At 42.7% G+C, this 23283-nt stretch overlaps 1 protein-coding gene across 1 annotated transcript in view; it reads left to right on the top strand.

Moving 5' to 3' along the window:
* The window catches only part of PAXIP1 (PAX interacting protein 1), a 96797-nt gene that overhangs the window by 61590 nt on the left and 11924 nt on the right, over nt 1–23283 (top strand). Inside the window, exons 14-16 of the mRNA XM_050940405.1 lie at nt 1778–1845; nt 4640–4742; nt 18792–18960. Of these exons, the coding sequence (XP_050796362.1) occupies nt 1778–1845; nt 4640–4742; nt 18792–18960 (340 nt within the window). The remainder of the gene's footprint in view (nt 1–1777; nt 1846–4639; nt 4743–18791; nt 18961–23283) is intronic.

Raw genomic sequence — 23283 nt, 5'->3', positions numbered from 1 at the left:
GTTGTATCTGTGTATGAGAGAGTAGGTGAAAGTCAGGATGGGCATGAACATGTATTTTTAAAAAGCCTCCTTGCTGTATTTGATGATGTTCTCCATGTTAATTTATTTTCATGCTTCAGGTGAGTCGAAGAAGAAAAGAAATCATTTTGCAAAATCCAAGCAATTTTGAGTGCCCACTTGAAACCTCTTAAAGAGTTCTGGTTTTCAGAGGATCATTATTCAGCACTTTCTGAAACTGAGGTCCCTTTTAAGACTTTTCAGGTTGGACAGCCAAAATCATTAGTTACTTTTGAAAATCTTGGCCTTAAATGCATAATATTTATACTGTGCAAAATTAAGGCAGAATTGTTCCATTCATATGGTTTCAAGTACTGTTATGCATACACAATATCAAGTCCCAAAACCATGGACTTGGTACCAAGTGAAAGGCATTTGTAATCTTATTTAAGAATATTATGTTTTAAAAAGTTATATTGATAAAAAATGTAAGACTGTAGTGTAAACTGACAAAAGCAAGGAGATTTAGAGTGATTGTTCCACATATTCCTCATGTTTTCTTGATATTGCAATCCATACTGTAGGATATGTAAAAGTTCTTTTTATTTTATTTTATGTAGACTAATGTAAATACAAAAATTAAGGTTGAAGTGACAACTTCCACTCTGAATTTCCTTGTTTTTGTCAACGTATAATAACATTAACCTATTTTATGATCTTGAAAATTTTTAGACTAGGATTTCTCTAGCCATGTCAGGATCATTCTTTTAACAATTTCACGTCTGACTTGCTTTTATGGTTAATTCAAGTTTGCACCAATGAATATACAGCTCAGTTGTACAGCAGATGGCATTTAGATAAAATTTCACATTGCACACACAATACTTGCCTTACCTCTTCTGTTCTGGATTATTTGTTATCTCAATCTTATTACCATACTCTTTAGTAAGCAAGAGCTGATTAACTTTCTAATTCATTTAAACTTTTTTTAGCTGTCAAAATATTCTAAATAATTCCATTTTTTCAAGCACTCAGCAGTTGACAAAACCAGTACTAAAATATGCCCGACATTTGGCCTTAAGCCTGATGCCATCTTCCAGTTTTTGAAATTAATTTTAGACGCTTAGGAATATGGTCTTGTGTGCCTGCACTATTTGGTACTTACCACAATATTTATGGAGGGACTGATTGACTAAGTAGGCAGCAATAGGATATGCAGCCTCAATTTCTAGGTTGCCAGCTGAAATGTAGACTGTGCTAGCACATATTTTTCATCTGTGTGTAGATTTAGTTGTCTTCATATATTTTAAAATAAGTGTTCTCAACCTTTTTCTTTCTGATGCGCCCACAACATGCTATAAAAACTCAACGGCCTGCCTGTGCCACAACCGTTTTTCTACATATAAAAGCCAGGGCTGGGGCTAGGGGGTCACAAGCAGGGCAGTTGCCTGAGGCCTCATGCCACATGGGGCCCCGCAAAGCTGATTTGCTCAAGCTTCAGCTTCAGCCCCAGTGGCAGGGCTCAGGGCCCCAGGCTTCAGCACTGCACTGCACAGATTTGGCTTTCTGCCCTAAGCTCCAGCAAGTCTAACGGCGGCCCTGCTTGGCAGACCCCCTGAAACCTGCTCGTGGCCTCCCAGGGGTCCCCGGAGCCCTAGTTGAGAACCACTGCTTTAAAATATAGTAGTTAAATGTTTTATTGTGAAACAGAAAAACTAGGATGGTTAAGCAGAAAGTTTGTGCTTACTTCAGACACTAATGTATGGTGGCCTAATTGCAGGGTGTGAGATTGCCCCTGAAACCAAAGCAAAATGAATCAAGTCTTCAACCTTCTTCTAAACGGGCAAGGTAAGAATAACTGGCTACCAGTGACAAAAGCTCATTAACTTCCTTTTGCACAGGACTTCTGTTTCCTTTGTTATTAAAAAAAAACTTGAGAATGTCCACAAAACTGTCCATTAGCTGTCAGCCTGGAACCATCAAATCCCTTACTTACTAAGATGGTTGTATCTGGGAGAAATGGCTACATGTTGCCAATAGGGCTGTCAATTAATCTCAGTTAACTCACACGATTTAACTAAAAAAAAAAATCGCAATAAAAAAATTAATTGCGTAATTGCACTGTTAAACAATAGAATACCAATTGAAATTTATTAAATATTTTTGGATGTTTTTCTACATTTTCAGATATATCAATTTCAATTACAGCACAGAGTACAAAGTGTATAGTGGTCACTTCATACTATTTTTATTACAAATATTTGCACTGTAAAAATGATAAAAGAAATAGTATTTTTCAATTCACCTCATACAAGTACTGTAGTGTAATTTCTTTATTCTGAAAGTGCAACTTACAAATGTAGATGTTTTGTTACATAACTGCACTCAAAAACAAAACAGTGTAAAACTTTAGAGTCAAGTCCACTCGGTCCTACTTCTTGTTCAGCCAATAGCTAAGAGAAACAAGTTTGTTTACATTTATAGGAGATAATGCTGCTCACTTCTTAATTACAATGTCACCTGAAACAGGTGAACAGCTGTTGCATGGCACAGTTGTAGCCAGCATTGCAAGATATTTATATGCCAGATGCACTAAAGATTCATGTGCCTCTTCATGCTTCGGCCATCATTCCAAAGGACATGCGTCCATGCTGATGACGCTCATTTAAAAAAAAATGCATTAATTACATTTTGACTTAACTCCTTGAGGGAAGAGTTGTTTGTCCTCTGCTCTATTTTACCTGCATTCTGCCTTGTATTTCATGTTCTAGCAGTCTCGGATGATGACCCAGCACATGTTCGTTTGAACAACACTTTCACTGCAAATTTGACAAAATGCAAAAAAGATACCAATGTGAAATTTCTAAAGATAGCTACAGCACTCGACCCAAGATTAAGGAATCTGAAGTGCCTTCAAAAATCTGAGAGGGATGAGGTGTGGAGCTTGCTTTTAAAAATTTTAAAAGAGGAACACTGGTGCCAAAACTACAGACACCAAACCACCAAAAAAGATATCAGCCTTCTGCTGGTGGCATCTGACTCAGATGATGAAAATGAACATGCATCGGTCCGCATTGCTGTGGATCGTTATCGAGCAGAACCCATCAGCATGGACGCACGTCTCCTGGAAGAGTGGTTGAAGCATGAAGGGACATATGAATCTTTAGCGCATCTGTCTCCTAAATATCTTGTGACGCCGGCTACAACAGTGCCATGCGAACATCTGTTCTCACTTTCAGGTGACATTGTAAAGAAGAAGCAGGTAGCATTATCTTCTGCTAATGTAAACAAACTTGTTTGAGCAATTGGCTGAAAAAGAAGTAGGACTGACTGGACTTGTAGGCTCTAAAGTTTTACATTGTTTAATTTTTGAGTGCAGGCTTTTTGTACATAATTCTACATTTGTAAGTTCAATTTTTACGATAAAGAGATTGCACTACAGTACTTGTATTAGGTGAATTGAAAAATACTATGTCTTTTGTTTTTTTTACAGTGCAAATATTTGTAATAATAAATATAAAGTGAGCACTCTACACTTTGCATTCTGTGTTGTAATTGAAATCAATATATTTTAAAATGTAGAAGACATCCAAAAATATTTAAATACATGGTATTCTATTATTGTTTAACAGTGCAATTAAGCGCGATTAATATTTTTAATAGGATTAATTGAGATTTTTTTAATCACTTGACAGCCCTAGTTGCCAACTATGCACTGGAGGAGATGGAAAGAAGAGAGCACACCCAGGTAGTGAACTAGAAAGAGAGAGGGGAAGAGAGAATAGAAAGAGGATGTGGAGACATTGTGGGGGAGAAATTAGAGAGGCAGAGAACTAGGGGCAGAGGGAAGAAAGCAGAGACAGTGAAAGGAAATGGGAAGAGAAGTGGAGAGGAAAACATGGAAATAAAAAATAGAAAGCAAAACTGGAAAAAGGATTTAAAAAGCCAATGGAACCATAGAAAAGGTTGGGAGGGGAAGAGAGAATGGACAAAAGAAAGTGAAATGGAAACAACATATTCACATAAAAACATAATTGCAAAGGGCTCTTTTTAAATAAACAAAAAAGTGAACTCATGAGCCTTTCATGAATCAGAGACTACATCGTCTTGTGAGAGTTTTCTTCACCTTGTCTCCAAAACTGGGTCCAGCAATTGAGCAGACACTTCTAAAGAGTTAGCATTCATGGCACAAACAATATGTTGCCTGTTAATATAAATGCTATAATATAAACTCTAAGATTAAAATCATGCTGGATGATTAGTTTGACGTTGGTGATTTTCTCTAGGGAATCATTCTGCCATTCACTGTGTAAAGTCTACAATCCTTTATAATGGTGAAAGTGTAAATAAGAAAAGCAGCCAGGGTATCCGATATGTTTCTGGAAAAGCACTGCAGCTTAGGAAGCCTTTTTGGAGATAGTCTGAGCTCCACTGGGTCAGGACCGTGCTCAGTCTATTCCTTCTTGTACCAACTTAAACACATCTTGTTCTCAGGTTGGCAACCTTTCATCATAAAGCCTGCAAACCTTTACTTGTGTGAGTAGTCCCATGAGTAAAAGTTTGCAGGATTGTGCTTCAGTGGTTTAAAAATAAAAACATTGGTCCTAGTCATCATGATGTCCTGTATTTTTCTATTTTGTAGAATTGAGGACATACCACCACCTACTAAAAAGCTCTCACCAGAATTGACCCCAATGGTGCTCTTCACAGGATTTGAGCCTACACAAGTCCAGCAGTATATCAAGGTGACTTTCATATTTGTCACTTATGCACAATATTTTGAAACATTTAGCAACTTCAGATTATTTTTCCTAACCCATCAAGTGTAATTTGTGTCTACAAGACTTTATCAGAACAAGTCTAATAGATATAAAGAGAGAAAATTGTAGGGAATGGTTTTTAAATAGTGGAGAATATAGTTTGCAGTAAATTGAGTTTTATTTGCTAGTTATATCCAAGTTAGCATTACTCAGGTACTTCATTTCACTCAGGTCTTATTTTTTCTTTCCTAATGTTCATTTTCAAAGGGGTGGGGGACACCTTCAGTACCTCCAATAGCAAACCAAATGACCACATTCAGATGAGGAACATATGAATTACCATATTGAATCAGACCCAGGGTCCATCCAGTGTAGTATCTTGTCTCTTGACTCTGTGCAGCAGCAGATGCTTCACAGGAAGGTGTGAGATTACCCCATATCTGCCTACTCTGTGTTGTCTGTCTCCCATGAATGTTTAATCCTGCTTCTTCACAGACATTGTTTCAAATTTTAAAGCATGAGGCTTTATATTCCTTCCAAAACTTATTAACTGTTAAAACTCTGGATATTCTTGTTACCCATATAAAAGTCCAGTCCCTCTTTGAACCTTGCTACATACTTGGAGCTAGATTCAGAAATGAACTTAGGTGTGGCGATTAGAATCCTAGAGTATCAAGGTTGGAAGGGACCTCAGGAGGTCATCTAGTCCAACCCTCTGCTCAAATCGAGGCTCAGGTGATCTTCAGTGGGATTCTGCCGGTTCCTAGAGCAGGGCGACGAAGGAGTGACAAGATTATGGCGATCAACAGATGGCTCAGGCATTGGTGTTATAAGGAGGGCTTTGGGATGTACGGTCATTGGGAAGCGTTTACGGGTAGACAACTGTTCGCTCAGGATGGACTTCATCTAAGTAAGGAGGGAAATAGAATTCTAGGATGGAGGCTCGCCGACCTCATCAAGAGAGCTTTAAACTAGGAAGTTGGGGGAGATGGTTGGGAGATGTTCAGGAGATCTCCACGCCGGAATATAACCTGGAGAGGGAAGTAAACAAAGTGAGAGGACCAAAGAATTGATCCAAGGAGGAATAGTGGAGTAGAAACCAGAGTAATGGGTGATGCTGGTGATAGAAGGTCTGTGCACGACGGGGGAAAGAATGTCACTGACGCCAAACGCCAAAAATTAAAATGTCTGTACACTAATGCGAGGAGCCTAGGTAACAGGATGGAGGAACTGGAGCTACTGGTGCAGGAAGTGAAACCGGATATTATAGGGATAACAGAAACCTGGTGGAATAGTACTCATGACTGGAGTACAGGTATTGAAGGCTATGTGCTGTTTAGAAAAGACAGGAAGAAAGGCAAAGGTGGTGGAGTAGCCTTGTACATCAATGATGAGATTAACTGTAAGGAAATAAGAAGCGATGGAATGGATAAGACAGAGTCTGTCTGGGCAAAAATCACACTGGGTAAAAAAAGCAACTAGAGCTTCCCCTGAGATAGTGCTTGGGGTGTGCTATAGACCACCGGGATCTGATTTGGATATGGATAGAGACCTCTTTAATGAAGTAAACACAAAGGGGAAATATGTGATTATGGGAGACTTCAACTTCCCGGTTATAGACTGGAGGACAAGTGCTTGCAAGAATAATAGGGGACAGATTTTTCTGGATGTGATAGCGGATGGATTTCTTCATCAAGTAGTTGAAGTACCTACGAGAGGGGATGCCATTTTAGATTTGGTTTTGGTGAGCAGTGAGGACCTCGTAGAAGAAATGGTGGTAGGGGACAACCTTGGTTCGAGTGATCATGAGCTGATTCAGTTCAAATTAGATGGAAGGATAAACGAATGTAGATCTGGGATTAGGGTTTTCGACTTCTCGAGGGCTAATTTTAAAGAGTTAAGGAAATTAGTTAGGGAAGTGGATTGGACGGAGGAACTTGTGGATTTAAATGCGGAGGAGGCCTGGAATTACTTTAAGTCGCAGCTGCGGAAATTGTCGGAAGCCTGCATCCCAAGAAAGGGGAAAAAAACCATGGGCAGGAGTTGTAGGCCAAGCTGGATGAGCAAGCAACTCAGAGAGGGGATTAGAAAAAAGCAGAAAGCTTACAGGGAGTGGAAGAAAGGCGGGATTAGCAAGGGAAGCTACCTTGGTGAGGTCAGAACATGTAGGGATAAAGTGAGGAAGGCTAAAAGCCGCATTGAACTGGACCTTGCAAAGGGAATCAAAACCAATAGTAAAAGGTTCTACAGCCACATAAATAAGAAGAAAACAAAGAAAGAAGAAGTGGGGCCACTATACACTGAGGATGGAATGGAGGTTAAGGATAACCTAGGCATGGCCCAATATCTAAATAAGTACTTTGCCTCAGTTTTTAATAAGACTAGTGAGGAGTTTAGCGATGATGGAGGGATGATAAACGGGAATGTGGATATGGAGGTGGATATTACCGCAACTGAGGTAGAGGCCAAACTTGAACAGCTTAATGGGACAAAATCGGAGGGGTCGGACAATCTCCATCCGAGGATATTAAAGGAACTGGCGCATGAAATTGCGAGCCCGTTAGCGAGAATTTTTAAGCAATCGATAAACTCGGGGGTTGTGCCGTACGACTGGAGGATTGCTAACGTAGTTCCTATTTTTAAGAAAGGGAATAAAAGTGATCCGAGTAATTATAGGCCTGTAACTTGACGTCTGTAGTATGTAAGGTCTTGGAACAAATTTTAAGGGAGAAAGTAGTTAAGGACATAGAGGTCAATGGTAATTGGGACGAATTGCAACATGGATTTACTAAAGGTAGATCGTGCCAAACCAATCTGATCTCCTTCTTTGAGAAAGTGACGGATTACTTAGATAAAGGAAATGCGGTAGATATAATTTACCTCGATTTCAGTAAGGCGTTTGACACAGTTCCACATGGGGAACTGTTAGTTAAATTGGAAAAGATGGGGATGAATATGAAAGTTGTAAGGTGGATAAGGAACTGGTTAAAGGGGAGACTCCAGTGGGTCGTATTGAAGGGTGAACTGTCAGGCTGGAAGGAGGTCACTAGTGGAGTCCCTCAAGGATCGGTTTTGGGACCGATCTTATTTAACCTTTTATTACTGACCTTGGCACAAAGAGCGGGAATGTGCTAATAAACTTTGCGGATGACACAAAGCTGGGGGGTATTGCTAACACGGAGAAGGACAGGGATACTATTCAGGAAGATCTGGACCACCTTGTAAACTGGAGTAATAGTAATAGGATGAAATACAATAGTGAAAAGTGCAAGGTTATGCACTTAGGGATTAATAATAAGAATTTTAGATATACGTTGGGGAAGCATCAGTTGGAAGCGACAGAGGAGGAGAAGGACCTTGGGGTATTGGTTGATAGCAGGATGACTATGAGCCGCCAATGTGATACGGCTGTTAAAAAAGCAAATGCGATTTTAGGATGCATCAGGCGAGGTATTTCCAGCAAGGATAAGGAGTTGTTAGTACCGTTATATAAGGCGCTAGTGAGACCCCATCTGGAATATTGTGTGCAGTTCTGGTGTCCCATATTCAAGAAGGATGAATTCAAACTGGAACAGGTCCAGAGACGGGCTACTAGGATGATCCGAGGAATGGAAAACCTGCCTTATGAAAGGAGACTCAAAGAGCTTGGCTTGTTTAGCCTGGCCAAAAGAAGGCTGCGGGGGGATATGCTTGCTCTATATAAATATATCAGGGGGGTTAACGTTAGGGAGGGAGAGGAATTATTTAAGTTTAGTACTAATGTAGGCACGAGGACGAATGGGTACAAACTGGATATAAGGAAGTTTAGACTTGAAATTAGACGAAGGTTTCTAACCATTAGGGGAGTGAAGTTCTGGAACAGCCTTCCGAGGGAAGTAGTGGGGGCAAAAGACTTTTCTGGCTTTAAGACTAAGCTTGATAAGTATATGGAGGGGATGTTATGATAGGATAGTTTAATTTGGGCAATTGATCTTGGATTATCACCAGATAAGTCTGCTCAGTGGTCTGCAGGGAGATGTTGGATGGAATGGGAACTGAGTTACTGCAGAGAATTCCTTCTTGGGTGCTGGCTGGTGAGTCTTGCCCACATGCTCAGGGTTTAGCTGATCGCCATATTTGGGGTCGGGAAGGAATTTTCCTCCAGGGCGGATTGGCAGGGGCCCTGGAGGTTTTTCGCCTTCCCCTGCAGCGTGGGGCATGGGTCGCTTGCTGGTGGATTCTCTGCAGCTTGAGGTCTTCAAACCAATTTTGAGGATTTCAATAACTCAGTCCTGGGTTAGGGGTTGTTATAAAAGTGGATGGGTAGGGTTCTGTGGCCTGCCTTGTGCAGGAGGTCAGACTAGATGATCATATTGGTCCCTTCTGACCTATGAGTCTATGAAGCAGGACCAATCCCCAGACAGATTTTTACCTCAGTTCCCTAAATGGCCCCCTCAAGGACTGAACTCACAACCCTGGGTTTAGCAGGCCAATGCTCAAACCACTGAGCTATCCCTACCCCCATGTTCAGCCTCAACATGCCTAACCATGCCTAGAGAATCCCTGGGATTCTCAAAGCCTGAATTAGATGCTCAGGCTCCTTATACAATGCATGGGGAGAGATAGGCTCCTTAGAATGCAAGTCACAAAAGCAAGCACATTAAATGGTTCCCTGTCTAAGCCAGCCAGTAAGAGATGCCAAGCAGTGGGGTGTGTCCTAAGCTCCTTCCCTCTGAGAGGAGGACCTCCCTCATAACTTTTAGCCTAGTGAAGTGTATTCCACATATGAGTACACATGTACTTGAGTCCAGAGACTTTTTAGTAGCAGTGTCCATTGATCTGCACATGCACAATTGTTCTTGTGCTCTGAACCAAGGATATGAGGGGCAGTGTGGACTGGAGCCTCTCCAGTTCCTTGGTACCACTGCATGGCCTGAGTCAGAATCTTCTGTGTTCACACCTTCTTCCTTTGACTGCTTCAGTCTGTGTATAAATATTGTAAATAGTTTTACTTCTTTACTCTTTTAGTGTTAAGTACTAGTGTAATTAGTTAGTTGTTTTCCCCCATTCTGGGGAAATCCTCCATGGGAGGCTAGGATTATGCCCAGAGTCCCAGGGTTACAGAATTGTTTCCCACCCCCGGCTTCTTTTCAGTGAGTGACAAACACCAGCACTGCTTTTAGTGCCTAGGTGAGGCTCACATCTTAGGAGTTCTGGGAGAGAAGGAGCAGCAAATGTTGCACTTAGTAGTCAGATCCAGGCTAAGGACAACTCCCTAGACATCAGCTTCAATCAACAGGCAGAGTCCCTCCAAACATAAGCTCAGTGCTCGAGACTGAGACTTCTAAGCTTAAGGTGAAGGCTTCTCATGAGAGTATGGGGCATTGTCACAAGCACAGAGACAACATTCTTCCAACGCTGCCCCAAAGGAAAAGAGACACCCACAACCCCTTCAAAGTTGGGAGACTTCTTGCCTCTGCACCTAAAGATTAAGGCCAAAGTAAATCTCCTCAGCAGGAGAAAGTGGCACTAAGGAGAGTGGATCCATTTGTTCCAGTACTGGTTCTGTACGCTGACAGTAAGACATTTATCGCCACTCCCTTTAACATCCAGATCATACTCTGCCAATAACGTCACAACCCTGGAGGGATCCAACTTCAAATGTGACCGGGGAAACACTGGATCCAACAGGCCCACCAGCTGATTCTCCCCATACCCCAAGATGGTCTGAGACCTATGTCTCTCTGGAAGACATTTTTGCTCTCACCTGTCCTCACTGTCCACTACTCTGAGGTTCACCTTTATTCACAGACATAATTGATGCAGAAGAAGCAGCTATTCTGAGGTCATGGGGTCTCTCTCCTCTCCCCCCTTGAATCTGGATACCATATCACTGGTTCTGCCAGAAGTGGAGAATCCAGCATTTTCATCTGATGAGTTAGAGGTGTCAGAAGAGCCCCTACCCTATCATGCAGAACCGGGATTAGAGAGAGCAGGATTCCATCCTGCAATCAAAATGGGTGGTACGCAGTGCCATGGGGTTCTCAGCTGGTTTGGCCTTCATACGGGCATTACCCAGGATCAGTACATGAACATTTCTTGCCATCTCCTGGCCAACACCAGCTGGCCCCATCGGAATATGTAGAAGACTGAGCTGAACTGGATCCAACAGTTCTGATGGTTTGGGGAGCAATTTCATTGTCTTTCCCAGATGAGGCAGCTATCCCATCTTCACCATCTCTGCCTGATAACTAGAGGCAATATCAGTAGCTCCTACAAAGGGTGGTGTCCAAGCTCCAGATATAGCTTGAAGAGGTTCAGGAGTCCCAACATAGATTGCTGGATACCTTGCAACCTTTGGGTCCCAGTTGAGCAACCCTCCCTATCACCAAAGCCATCATGTATCCAGCTAGAACAGTGTGGCACACTTCTGCTTCTTGCACTCCCACCCCAAAGAGTGCTGAGAAGCACTACTTTGTTCCATTTAAAGTGACAGAGTTTCTGTTCTCTCACTCATCATCCAACTCTGTGGTGATACAAGCAGCCACTGAAAAATCCAGGCTGCAGCACCCCAAAACTACACCCTCGGACTGGACTGCCAAGTGACTAAGTCCTTCTAGGAGAAAAGGTGTTTGCCTCTCTTCAATTTAGAATTTTAAATTATGAGGCCCTTCCTCCTAAATTCGATGTTACTAATTATGCAGCGTTTGTCGGATTTTAAGGACAGGCTCCCTCAGGACAGTAGAGGTCAGTTCCAGTCCTTAACTGATGAAGGAAAATTAGTGCCCCAAACTTCTCTCCAGGTTGCAGTAGATACTGCAGGCTGTGGCCATTGTCCTGAGGAGAGATTCCTTTTGTTTATTAAATAGTTTTCCCTCTTCCCTGGAGGGAGTTATTGATACCAGTGTGACCATAATGAATTTTAATTTTCACATGGACAGTCTTTCATATAGACATTTACCCATCCCACAGAAGGTTCCTCAGGTTCCTCTTTGGTGAAGACAATTACCAATTCAGAGCCCAGTTTGGGCTACCTATGGAACCCCAGGTCTTTGCAAAAGTCTTTTCAGTGGTGGCAGCTTGGATGAGAGGAAATTGGTTTTCCATCTTCCTGTAACTTAACAACTGGCTTATGACAGTGTGGCGGGGCAATGACTCACTGGTGCAGCACCTCCTGCTGGTCGTCTCAGGAATTAGCTCTTCTTCTTCGAGTGCTGTCCCTGTGGGTGCTCCACTCTCAGTGTCGGTGCATCCTGGCACCGTTGATCGGAGATTTTCGGTAGCAGTGCTTGGTCAGGACGCAGGCACTCAGATGGTATCTCCCACCTTGTTGGAATCTTCCTGAGCACCTGCGTCCCGCACCCCCCTCAGTTCCTTCTCAGCCGTCCCCGGCTGAAGACGAGACTTGAGGCAGTGCTGCTTCTCTTCCCTGGTCTTTGTAGGAACAAAGTAACAAAGAATATAGAAATAGTTATTAGTTACATCCCAGTTGTTTCCCTTCCTTTAGCGTAGTTACATAGTGACTTAGTTTAAAAAAAAAAATGACTTCAGACTTGTCTCTCACTGAGACACTCTCCCCTGCCATTTCTAATTCACAATGCCAGGGGCTTCAGGATTCAAAAGGTGTGTTTCCTGTATGAAGTGCCTCTGGGAAGCCCACATCCCCACAAAGTGCCTCCACTGTATGAGCCTCAAGTCAAGGGCTCAGCGCAACAGGGACCTGCGGCTTAAAATGCTTCTTATGGAAAAATCCCTGCAGCTGCTTTCAGAGATGGGGAAAGTTAAATCCGCTTCCACATTCTCCCCAGCCAGATCTGAAACTGTGGGGAGCGTTGCTTCACCCTCTCTGCAGCGGAGGCATGAAGCAGAGCAGTCTCATAGGAGAGACTTTAACAAGGTAAGGGGTCTTCTGAGAGATCCCTATCCTCTGTGCTGACAGCGCCAAAGGCAGGTGCCTCAGCCCCGGCTCACACCTCAGCTACAGCTCCCACAGACCGTAGAGACAGAAATTCAAGCTCCCAGACACAGAAGGATTCCACGGCACTGAGTGCCTCAGCACTAAAAATAACCGTGAAGCCGTCTGCACGCTCTGCCCCGGTGCCAACAAAGATGTCGGCACCGTACGCTTCAGGGCTAAAAATAGCCACGGTGCCGACCACGTGCTCTGCTCCAGTGCCAGGAAGAATGATGACACCGAGCCTTCCTCCTGCCCCCGCACTAGCAGCGGACCCTTTGCAGGGCACCTCCAGCTGACCCATGGCACCGCTCACACTCTCACTTTCGCTTAACACGCTAGAGCACAGTCCAGGCTCAGCACAGCCCAGGGAGCAGGAACAACACTTCTTCACTCAGTGACCTCTCAGTGCCACCTGAGCCTAACTCTCTCCACTCCTAGATACACACGGCTTACTCTTCGAACAGCCACTCTCACCACCTGAACTGGCCACCTTCACTGAGAGTGAACCTGATCTACAACAGCAAGCAGAGTTCTCCACACCTCCCTCTCCTCCCCCACCAGAGCCTTTTCCACCTCAGCCTACGGTCCGCAGCCACCAGCCTCAGTTTCCCCTCCATGAGCGGCACCTGAGTTTTCCTACCCTATACCTTGGCCTCAGTGGTACCATTTGCCACATCCTCCTACCTCTCATCATCAGACCTCTTCCAGGAAACCACTACCTGCTTCTGTGCCTCAATCTCCAGCTCTGTCAACTTCTAGAGTACTTGAACCCCCTCCTGAGAACATGAGTTATGAACCATATCCAGACTCACCAAACCCTAACACTCCATCTGCTCCAGACAGAGCCCTCTCTCCCCAGCCCCCACAGAATGTGGACGACTGTAAACAATTTCAAGAACTTTTCAAGAGGGTGGCATTCAGTCAAGACATCCCCCTAGAAGAGGTTCAGGAGACACAACATAAACTCCTCAGAATCCTTCAACCCTCTGCTCCCTCAAAGATCGCGCCCCCTATAAATGAGGCACTCCTGGAACTAGCTGACGCTCTCTGGCAAACTCCAGCTTCTTTTATTACCAACCTGCAGAAAGGCCAAACGTAAATACTATGTTCCTGCTAAGGACGCTGACTTCCTGTTTTCTCACCCACAACCAAACTCTCTCGTCATCGATGCAGTCGCACAAAGAATGAAACAGCCACAGTATCAGCCCCCACTGCAAGACAAGGACCTTAAACACCTTGACGTCTTGGGTCGCAAGGTTTACACATCCTCCACTCTACAATTCAGGATTGCAAACTACTGTGAACTCCTTGCCAGCTACGACTTTGATAACTACAATAAAACTTTTTGAATTCACCTCTTACATTCCAGAGGACAGGAGAGCGGACTTCAAATCAATTCTGAATGAGGGCCAATTGATTTCCAGAACAGCCCTACAAGCCTCTTTAGATACAGCGGCCACAGCAGCCTGTACCACTGCAACAGCTGTGGTTATGTGCAGATCTTCATGGCTTTCTGCATCTGGCATCCCTAAAGATCTGCAGAACAAAGTGGAGGACCTTCCCTTTGTAAAGAGAAACCGTTTTCCAAAAAACTGATGAACTACTTCACACAATGAAAGATTCTAGAGTGACACTGCGCACCCTGGGCATTCACCCATCTCTTCCCAGAGGACAACGATACCAACCCTACCAAAGACCACGTACACAACAATATTATCGGCCTCAACCCAAGCCATACAACGTAAGTAGGAATTGCACTAGACCCCCTAAGCGCAGACAAAATCAAGCTCAAGCAACCACTTCCCATCCATCCGGGAATAAACAACAATTTTGAAAGTTTGGTCGAGGGTCTGTGCCACCACCCCTTGATTCCACAGCCTACTTGCCCATTTGGCTACTGCCTCCAGAGTTTCCAACATGCCTGGCAGCAAATTACATGGACCGCTGTGTCCTCGAGATAGAGTAACCGGAGTGAACTATCCCATTCATATCCTATTCTCCAACTCTTCCCCTTCCCCGTCCCTCTTCAGGGACCCCTCTCACGAGCACCTGCTTTGCTCAGAAAGGGCTTATCTTCTACAGCCAGGTACAGTGGAGCCTGTACCGATGCTACATCAAGGGAAAGGTTTCTACTCCCATTACTTCCTGACCCAGAAAAAGACCGGGGGATGGAGGCCTATACTAGACTTACGCCGACTGAACAAATTCGTGAGAATACAAAAATTCAAAATGGTCACACTGGGCACAATAACTCCTGCACTGGATCAAGGGGACTGGTGTACAGCCCTCCACCTACAAGATGCCTATTTTCATATATCAATTCATCCAGTTCACAGATGCTTTCTACGCTTCACAATTGGTCACAACCATTTTCGATACAGAGTTCTTCCTTTCGGCCTCTCCACAGCACCGAGAGTCTTCCAAAACTCTAGCTGTGGTCGTGGCTCACCTCCACAAACATGGGGTCATGCTTTTCCCGTACCTGGACGATTGCCTCATCAAGGGCAACTCCTATGGCGAGACACTCTAAGCTACCTGTTTAACTATCGCCCTCTTTCACAGTCTAGACCTCCAGATAAACATCCAGAAATCCACCCTGACACCTACACCACAGATCGAGTTCATCGGAACTCATCTCGACTCAATCTAGAGCAGAGCCTTGCTCCCATATCACAGATTCCTCGCTATCACACAGGTCATACGCACACTCTCTATTCGTCCAAGTACACAGGCAAGACTCTGCCTACAGCTCCTTGATCACATGGCAGCCACCACCTTCGTCGTCCAGTACACCAGGCTCAATTCCAATTTCAAATCCAACAGACACACCTTAGGGATGCTGTTAACTCCTCCCAACGTTCTAGCTTCCCTACATTGGTGGACAAGACCAGAGAACCTCTGCACTGGGGTTTCCATCCAGCAACGATCCTCAATGCTCATGTTCACCACGGATGCTTCCCTAATCGGTTGGGGAGTGCACCTAGGGGGGACACAGGGCACAAGGCCGGTGGTCCGCGTCAGAGACACGCCTACACATAAATCTCTTAGAGCTCAGAGCAGTGAGACAAGTGTGCCTTCACTTTCTTCCCCGCATAAGGAACAAATCTATTCGGGTCTTAACAGACAACATAGCATGTATGTACTACATCAACAGACAAGGGGGAGGCCAATCACGTTCTCTTTGCGTGGAAGCCATCCGACTATGGAATTGGTGTATACAACATCAAATACAGATCACCGGTTCCTACCTATCAAGCTGCCAAAGCACTACTGCCGACGCACTCAGCAGGCACTTCTCGACAGAACACAAATGGGAACTGCACCCCACAATACTTCAACAGCTCTTCTCCCTCTGGGGCACCCCATCAATAGACCTCTTTGTCACAACCCAGAATCGAAAATGTTCCCGGTTTTGCTCCAGAGCGGGACTCGGAACTGCATCCCTAGGAGACGCGTTCCTTATCCCGTGGAACAACTCTCTCTTGTACGCCTTCCCACCAATCCCTCTGCTACACAGGGTTCTTTGGAAGATCGTAGACCACAAGGCCCGGGTGTCAAAGTTAGACTCAGGACTCACAGTTTGTCAGACCACTCTGTTTTATTAGCACAGCGCTCTGCTAATAACATCCAGATAATGTGAGCACCATGCAAGACACAATCTATCTTATTTATACAGATAAAAGAGCAGGAATTAGACAAAGGGACAAAGAAAGCAAAACAGTAAAATTCACCTGGGGCACAGCATGCATATCCTACTTCCTTACTAACTCTTATCGATCTAAGGCTAATACTTCACCAATTGCCCTTAAACGGTGCAATTGATCTATGTTAATGTCTGTATTCCTGACACCTGGATTGCAGCATTCCAACAATTTTGCTTAAAGGTACAGAAAGCATTTCTTTAATCCTTTCTATTTTCACAATATAATTCATTCTACTTTCACATGGGTCATACTTATTACCCCGGCTTGGCCAAGACAGACATGGTATCCCTACCTACTCCGCATGTCCTCCCATCACCCATGGACTCTCCCCAACAGGCCAGATCTCCTTTTCCAGAACAACGGATGAGTTCTTCACCCCCAGCTCCAAAAGCTCCACCTCACAGCGTGGTTCCTTCATGGTTCCAAACCCATGAACTAGCCTGTTCCAAGCAAGTCTGATATGTCCTCCTGCACAGTAGGAAAGACTCCACTCGTAAAACCAACCTGCAGAAGTGGAAGCATTTTACCCTCTGGTGCTCACATAATCACTTAGCGCCCAATACGGCGACCCTCCCTAACATTCTAGACTACTTCTTGAAACTAAAACAAGACAGACTTTCGCTCAGCTACATCAAAGTCCACCTGGCAGTGCTTACCACCTCCCATGACCTCTTAGAAGGTTATTCACTCTTTACCCACCTGACTATGAAATGATTTCTCACAGGCCTGCAAAACCTCTAGCCTGAAATTTACCCAACGGCTGCTTCATGGAATCTTAACCTCGTTCTACACGCTGTCATGAAACCTCCATTCGAGCCCTTGGCGACCTCCTCTCATCTCCATATGTCCATGAAGGTGGCTTTCTTAGTTGCCATAACATCGGCAAGGAGAGTAGGTGAAATGAGCACCCTGATGGCCCACCCTCCCTACACAATCTTCTCCAAAGACAAAGTCACTTTGAGACCACACCCTAAATTTCTTCCTAAGGTGGTATCTACCTTCCACCTCAACCAACCTATATGCTTACCTACTTTCTATCCCAAACCTCACAAGACTCTGCAAGAGGCAACCCTGCATACTCTTGATGTCAGGCAAGCAATCGCTTTTTATTTAGACAGGACTAAACCATTTTGTAAGTCCCCACTACTCTTTGTTTCCATTACCGAAAGATCAAAGAGTATGGCTATCTCTAAACAACGTCTGTCCAAGTGGATATCTGGCTGCATCAGATCCTGTTACTGCACGCAAAATCTTCAACTTCCCGAAGGCATTAGAACTCATTCCACTCGAGCTATGTCAACATCTGTTGCCTTCCTACACAATGTTTCCATTCCTGACATCTGCAAAGTGGCTACATGATCATCTGAATGCATGTTTGCAAAACACTGTACTCTCATGCAAGACACCACGGCAGACACCATAGTAGGCCATACAGTACTATCTACAGTACTCATTGCCACATCTCCAAAGTTCCACCAACCATAGTGGGTACTGCTACACATTCACCTAGAGTGGAGCACCCACAGGGACAGCACTCGAAGAAGAAGAGAGTTACTCACCTTGCAGTAACTGAAGTTCTTCAAGATGTGTGTCCCTGTGGGTGCTCCACTCCCCATCCTCCTCCTTGAAATATTTTGATGATTCTAAATCATTATTTTAAACATTTTCTTCTGCAAGAAATTTCCATTTTAAAATGTGGAATTTCCCATTTGATGGAAATTCAGTTTTCCAACCAGTTCTAATAGATACAGGAATGAGTTTATGATGGACCTCTTGTTAATGTGCATTTTAGACAAAACCACCAATATCCTATGTTTCTTATTTAATTGGTACCTCATTTGTATTGCATAATATTGCTGTTTTTCATAATGATGCTCTGGATGAGATAATGTTTAGTTTTTAATGAGTATTCAGTTCCTAGGTTTTTTTTTAAATTGAGGCGAGCAACAGAAATGATACAAGGAGTAGAAAATCTGACCTGTGAGCAAAGGTTAAACAATTGGCATGTTTAGTGTTGAGAAGGAAGACTTGGTTGGTAGAAGGGAGGGAGCAGTCCTAATAGTCTTCAAATATATTAAGAGCTGTTATGAAGGGTCAATTGTACTGCATCTCCACTGAAGATAGGACAAGAAGTAATGGGCTTAATCTGCAGCAAGGGAGATGTAGGTTAGATAGTAGGAAAAGCTTTCCAAGTATAAGGATAATTAAGCACAGGAATAGTTTTCCAAGGGTGGTTGTGTAATCCCCCTCATTGGAGGTTTTTAAGAACAGATTAGGTACTCTAGATGTTCTAGTTTTATTTGGTCCTGCCTCAGCAGAGAGGACTGGACTTAATGACTTTTGAAGATCCTTTCTAACCCTACATTTCTATAATTCTATGATTCTAACTTTCAGAAACTCTACATTCTTGGAGGTGAAGTAGCAGAATCTGCACAGAAATGCACACATCTAGTTGCCAGCAAAGTGACTCGTACTGTAAAGTTCCTAACAGCAATTTCAGTAGTCAAGCACATAGTAACTCCGGAGTGGTTAGAAGAGTGTTTCAAATGCCAGAAATTTGTTGGTAAGTGAATACTAGAATCACTCATAGAGATAAACTGAACAGTTTTTTTTAAAAAGTATTCAAGGGTAGTACTTATATTTGAACAAAACATATTTTGTGGTGGTTGACTTTGTTTAGACAGCTATTTTTGAATGTGATATTAGGCTTTCAGTTATTGTCTGAATAAATTGTACGTCAGACTTCAAACTTAGTTCTCCACATAGTTGACAGCTAAGACTTTAGCGGTCTGTTTTGTATTTTAGAACCGACAAAATGTTTAATTTTTAAAAAATATTTCATGGTTGATTTGAATAAGGGTTCTGCTATCAGTGTAGTGTTATCATAGGAACAAAATTCACTTTGGTTTTCTATTAACTTTTTCTCCTTCAATTAAAGCCCTCTGCCTTCAGCTCTCTGCATGGTTTAATACCAATTACTTCACCCAAAGGAAAGAAAACTAGTTCCTTTTTTCTTAACTTATAATAACATTCATTTTTTTAAACGTTCTGAATTATCAAATAGCATAGTATGCACTAATATTACTTAAAGCCTTCATAAGCCTCCCCCCCTTTTCTTTATTCCTGTTCTCAGTATAGCCAACCATAATTTTAACTAGTGCTTCATCCACTTGCACTTCTGCTGCATTTTAGGTGTCTAGGTTGGTTGGTTGGTTGGTTTGGGTTTTTTTGTGGGGAGAGGGAGATGATTTAAAAAAATGCACATTTTATGCATTATGTTGGTAGGCATGACTGTAATGTAGACAAAGAAAAATAACTAATGTTGATCCACCCCTTTTTAAAAATTAAATTAAGAGGTGTGCTTAACAGGAATTGTTCTGAAGTAGAGATGAAAGCTTGAGTCCAATGCACTTGTGGGTAAAAGTGCATTTAGGACTGGATGTGTGTGTGTGTGTAATCATAGCAGGTAATCATCAAGTGATCCATCCCCCTGTCGCCCATTCCCAGCTTCTGGGAATCAGAGGTTAGGGACACCATCCCTGCCCATCCTGGCTGTTAGCGATCAATGGACCTAGCCTCCATGAATTTACCTAGTTCCTTTTTTAACCCTGTTATAGTCGTGGCCTTCACAACATTATCTGGCAGAGTTCCACAGGTGGACTGTGTATTGTGTGAAGAAATACTTCCTTTTGTTTGTTTTAAACCTGTTGCCTATTAATTTCATTTGGTGACCCCTAGTTCTTGTGTTATGAGAAGGCATAACTAATACTTCCTTATTTACTTTCTCTACACCCATCATGATTTTATAGACCTCTATCATATCCCACCTTAGTCATCTCTTTTCCACACTGAAACGTCCCAATCTTATTAATCTCTCCTGATATGGAAGCTGTTCCATACCCCTAATCATTTTTGTTGCCCTTTTCTGAACCCTTTCCAATTCCAGTATATATTTTTTGAGATGAGGTGACCACATCTGCACACAGTATTCAAGACGAAGGCGTACCATGGAGTTATATAGAGGCAATATGACATTTTCTGGTTTATTATCTATCCCTTTCTTACTGATTCCCAACGTTCTGTTAGCTTTTCTGAGTGCCACTGCGCATTGAGTGGATGTTTTCAGATAACTAGTCACAATGACACCAAGATCTCTCTCTTGACCAGTAACAGCTAATTTAGACCCCATAATTTTATATGTATAGTTGGGATTATGTTTTCAATGTGCATTACTTTGCATTTATCAACACTGAATTTCATCTGTCACTTTGTTGCCCGGTCACCCAGTTTTGTGAGATCCCTTTGTAGCTCTTTACAGTCTGCTTTGGACTTAACTATCTTGTGTAGTTTTGTATCATCTGCAGTTTTGCCATCTCACTGTTTACCTGTTTTTCCAGATAATTTATGAATATGTTAAATAGTATTGGTCCCAGTACAAAGCTCTGGGGGACATGATTTACCTCTCTCCATTCTGAAAACGGACCATTTATTTCTACCCTTTGTTTCCTATCTTTTAACCAGTTACCGATTCATGAGAAGACCTTCCATTATCCCATGACAGCTTATTTTGTTTAAGAGCCTTTGGTGAAGGACCTGGTCAAAGGCTTTCTGAAAATCTAAATACACTATATCCACTGGATCCCCCTTGTCCACATGCTTGTTGACCTCCTCAAAGAACTGTAATAGATTGGTGAGGCATGACTTCCCTTTACAAAAAGCATGTTGACTCTTCCCCAACAAATTATGTCTGACAATTCTGTTTTTTGTTATAGTTTCAACCAGTTGGCCTGGTACTGAAGTCAGGTTTACTGGCCTGTAGTTGCCGGGATTACCTCTAGCCCTTTTTAAAAATTAGCGTCACATTAGCTATCCTCCAGTCATTTGGTACAGAGCCTGATTTAAACGATAGGTTACAAACCACAGTTAGCAGTTCTGCAATTTCACATTTGAGTTCCTTCAGAACCCTTGGGTGAATACCATCTGGTCCTAGTGATATATTACTGTTTAATTTATCAATTTGTTCCAAAAGGTCCTCTAGTGACACCTCAATCTGGGACAATTCCTCAGATTTGTCACCTAAAAAGAAAGGCTTAGGTTTGGGCATCTCCCTCACATCCTCAGCCATGAAGACCGATACAAATAATTCATTTAATTTCTCCGCAATGGCCTTATTGTCCTTGAGAGCTCCTTTAGCATTTTGATCATCCAGTGGCCCCACTGGTTGTTTAGCAGGCTTCCTGCTTCTGATGTACTTAAAATTTTTTTGCTATTATTTTTTGAGTCTTTGGCTAGCTGTTCTTGAAATTCTTCTTTGGCCTTCCTAATTACATTTTTACACTTCACTTGCCGGAGTTTATGCTCCTTTTTATTTTCCGTACTAAGATTTAATTTCCACTTTTTAAAGGATGCCTTTTTGCCTCTCACTGCATCTTTTACTTTGTTGTTTAGCCACAGTGCCACTTTTTTGGTTCTCTTACTACGTTTTTAAATTTGGGGTATATATGGTGTCTTTACAAAGTTTCCATGCAGCTTGTAGGGATTTCACTTTTGGCACTGTTCCTTTTAATTTCTGTTTCACTAACTTCCTCATTTTTGTGTAAAAAAGAACAGGAGTACTCCTGTTCTTTTTGCAAATACAGACTAACACGGCTGCTACTCTGAAACCTGTCAATTTTTGTGTAGTTCCCCTTTCTGAAATTAAATGCTACCATGTTGGGCCGCTGTGATGTTTTCCCTGCCACAGGGATGTTAAATTTAATTATATTGTGGTCATATTATCAGGCGGTCCAGCTATATTCACCTCTTTAATCATATCCTGTGCTCCACTTAGAAACTTTATCTCTGCATCCTGTCCTGAGGTGATATGTTCCCAGTCAATATGGGGATAGTTAAAATCCCCCGTTATATTGAGTTTATTTTTATAGCCTCTCTAATCTCCCTGAGTATTTCACAATCACTATCACCACCCTGCTCAGGTGGTCGGTAGTATATCCCTACTACTATATTCTTATTATTCCAGCCTGAAATTACTATCCATAGAGGTTCTATGGTACAGTTTGGTTCACTTAAGATTTTTACTTCATTTCATTCTACCCTTGCTTTCACACAGTGCCGCTTCCCCACCAGCACGACCTGTTCTGTCCTTCTGATATATTTTGTACATTGGTATTACTGTGTCTCATTGATTATCCTCTTTCCACCAAGTTTCTGTGATGCCTGTTTTATATCAATATCCTCATTTAATACGAGGCACTCTAATTCACCCATCTTAGTATTTAGACTTCTAGCATTGATATATAAGCATTTTAAAAACTTGTCACATTTTAGCTGACTGCCATTACATGATTAAATTGAATGGGACTCTTTTTCATGTAACTGTTTCTCATCATATCCTACCCATACTTTATCATCATCCAATCTCTCCTCATTAGGATATAGAGAATCTTGATTTATAGATCCTCCCCTAAGGGATGTCTCTGTCTAAATCATGTGCTTCTCTACCCCTGTTGGCTTTCCCCCAGCTCTTAATATACAAACTGCTCTACAACCTTTTTAATTTTAAGTGCCAGCAGTCTGGTTCCATTTTGGTTTAGGTGGAGCCCATCCTTCCTGTATAGGCTCCCCCTTTCCCAAAAGTTTCCCCAGTTCCTAATAAATCTAAACCTCTCTTCCCTACACCATCATTTTATCCACGCATTAGGACCCTGCAGTTCTGCCTGTCTAAATGTCCCTGTGCGTGAAACTGGAAGCATTTCAGAAAATGCTACCATGGAGGTCCTGGACTTCGATCTCTTACCTATCAGACTAAATTTGGCTTCCAGGATCCCTCTTCTATCCTTCCCTATGTCATTGGTACCATTGTACAACGACCACATATAAAAGCTCA

The sequence above is a fragment of the Gopherus flavomarginatus genome, chromosome 2, assembly GCF_025201925.1.
Source record: "Gopherus flavomarginatus isolate rGopFla2 chromosome 2, rGopFla2.mat.asm, whole genome shotgun sequence".
In the NCBI taxonomy this organism is placed as follows: Eukaryota; Metazoa; Chordata; order Testudines; family Testudinidae; genus Gopherus; species Gopherus flavomarginatus.
This window is presented reverse-complemented; position numbering and strand designations above follow the sequence as displayed.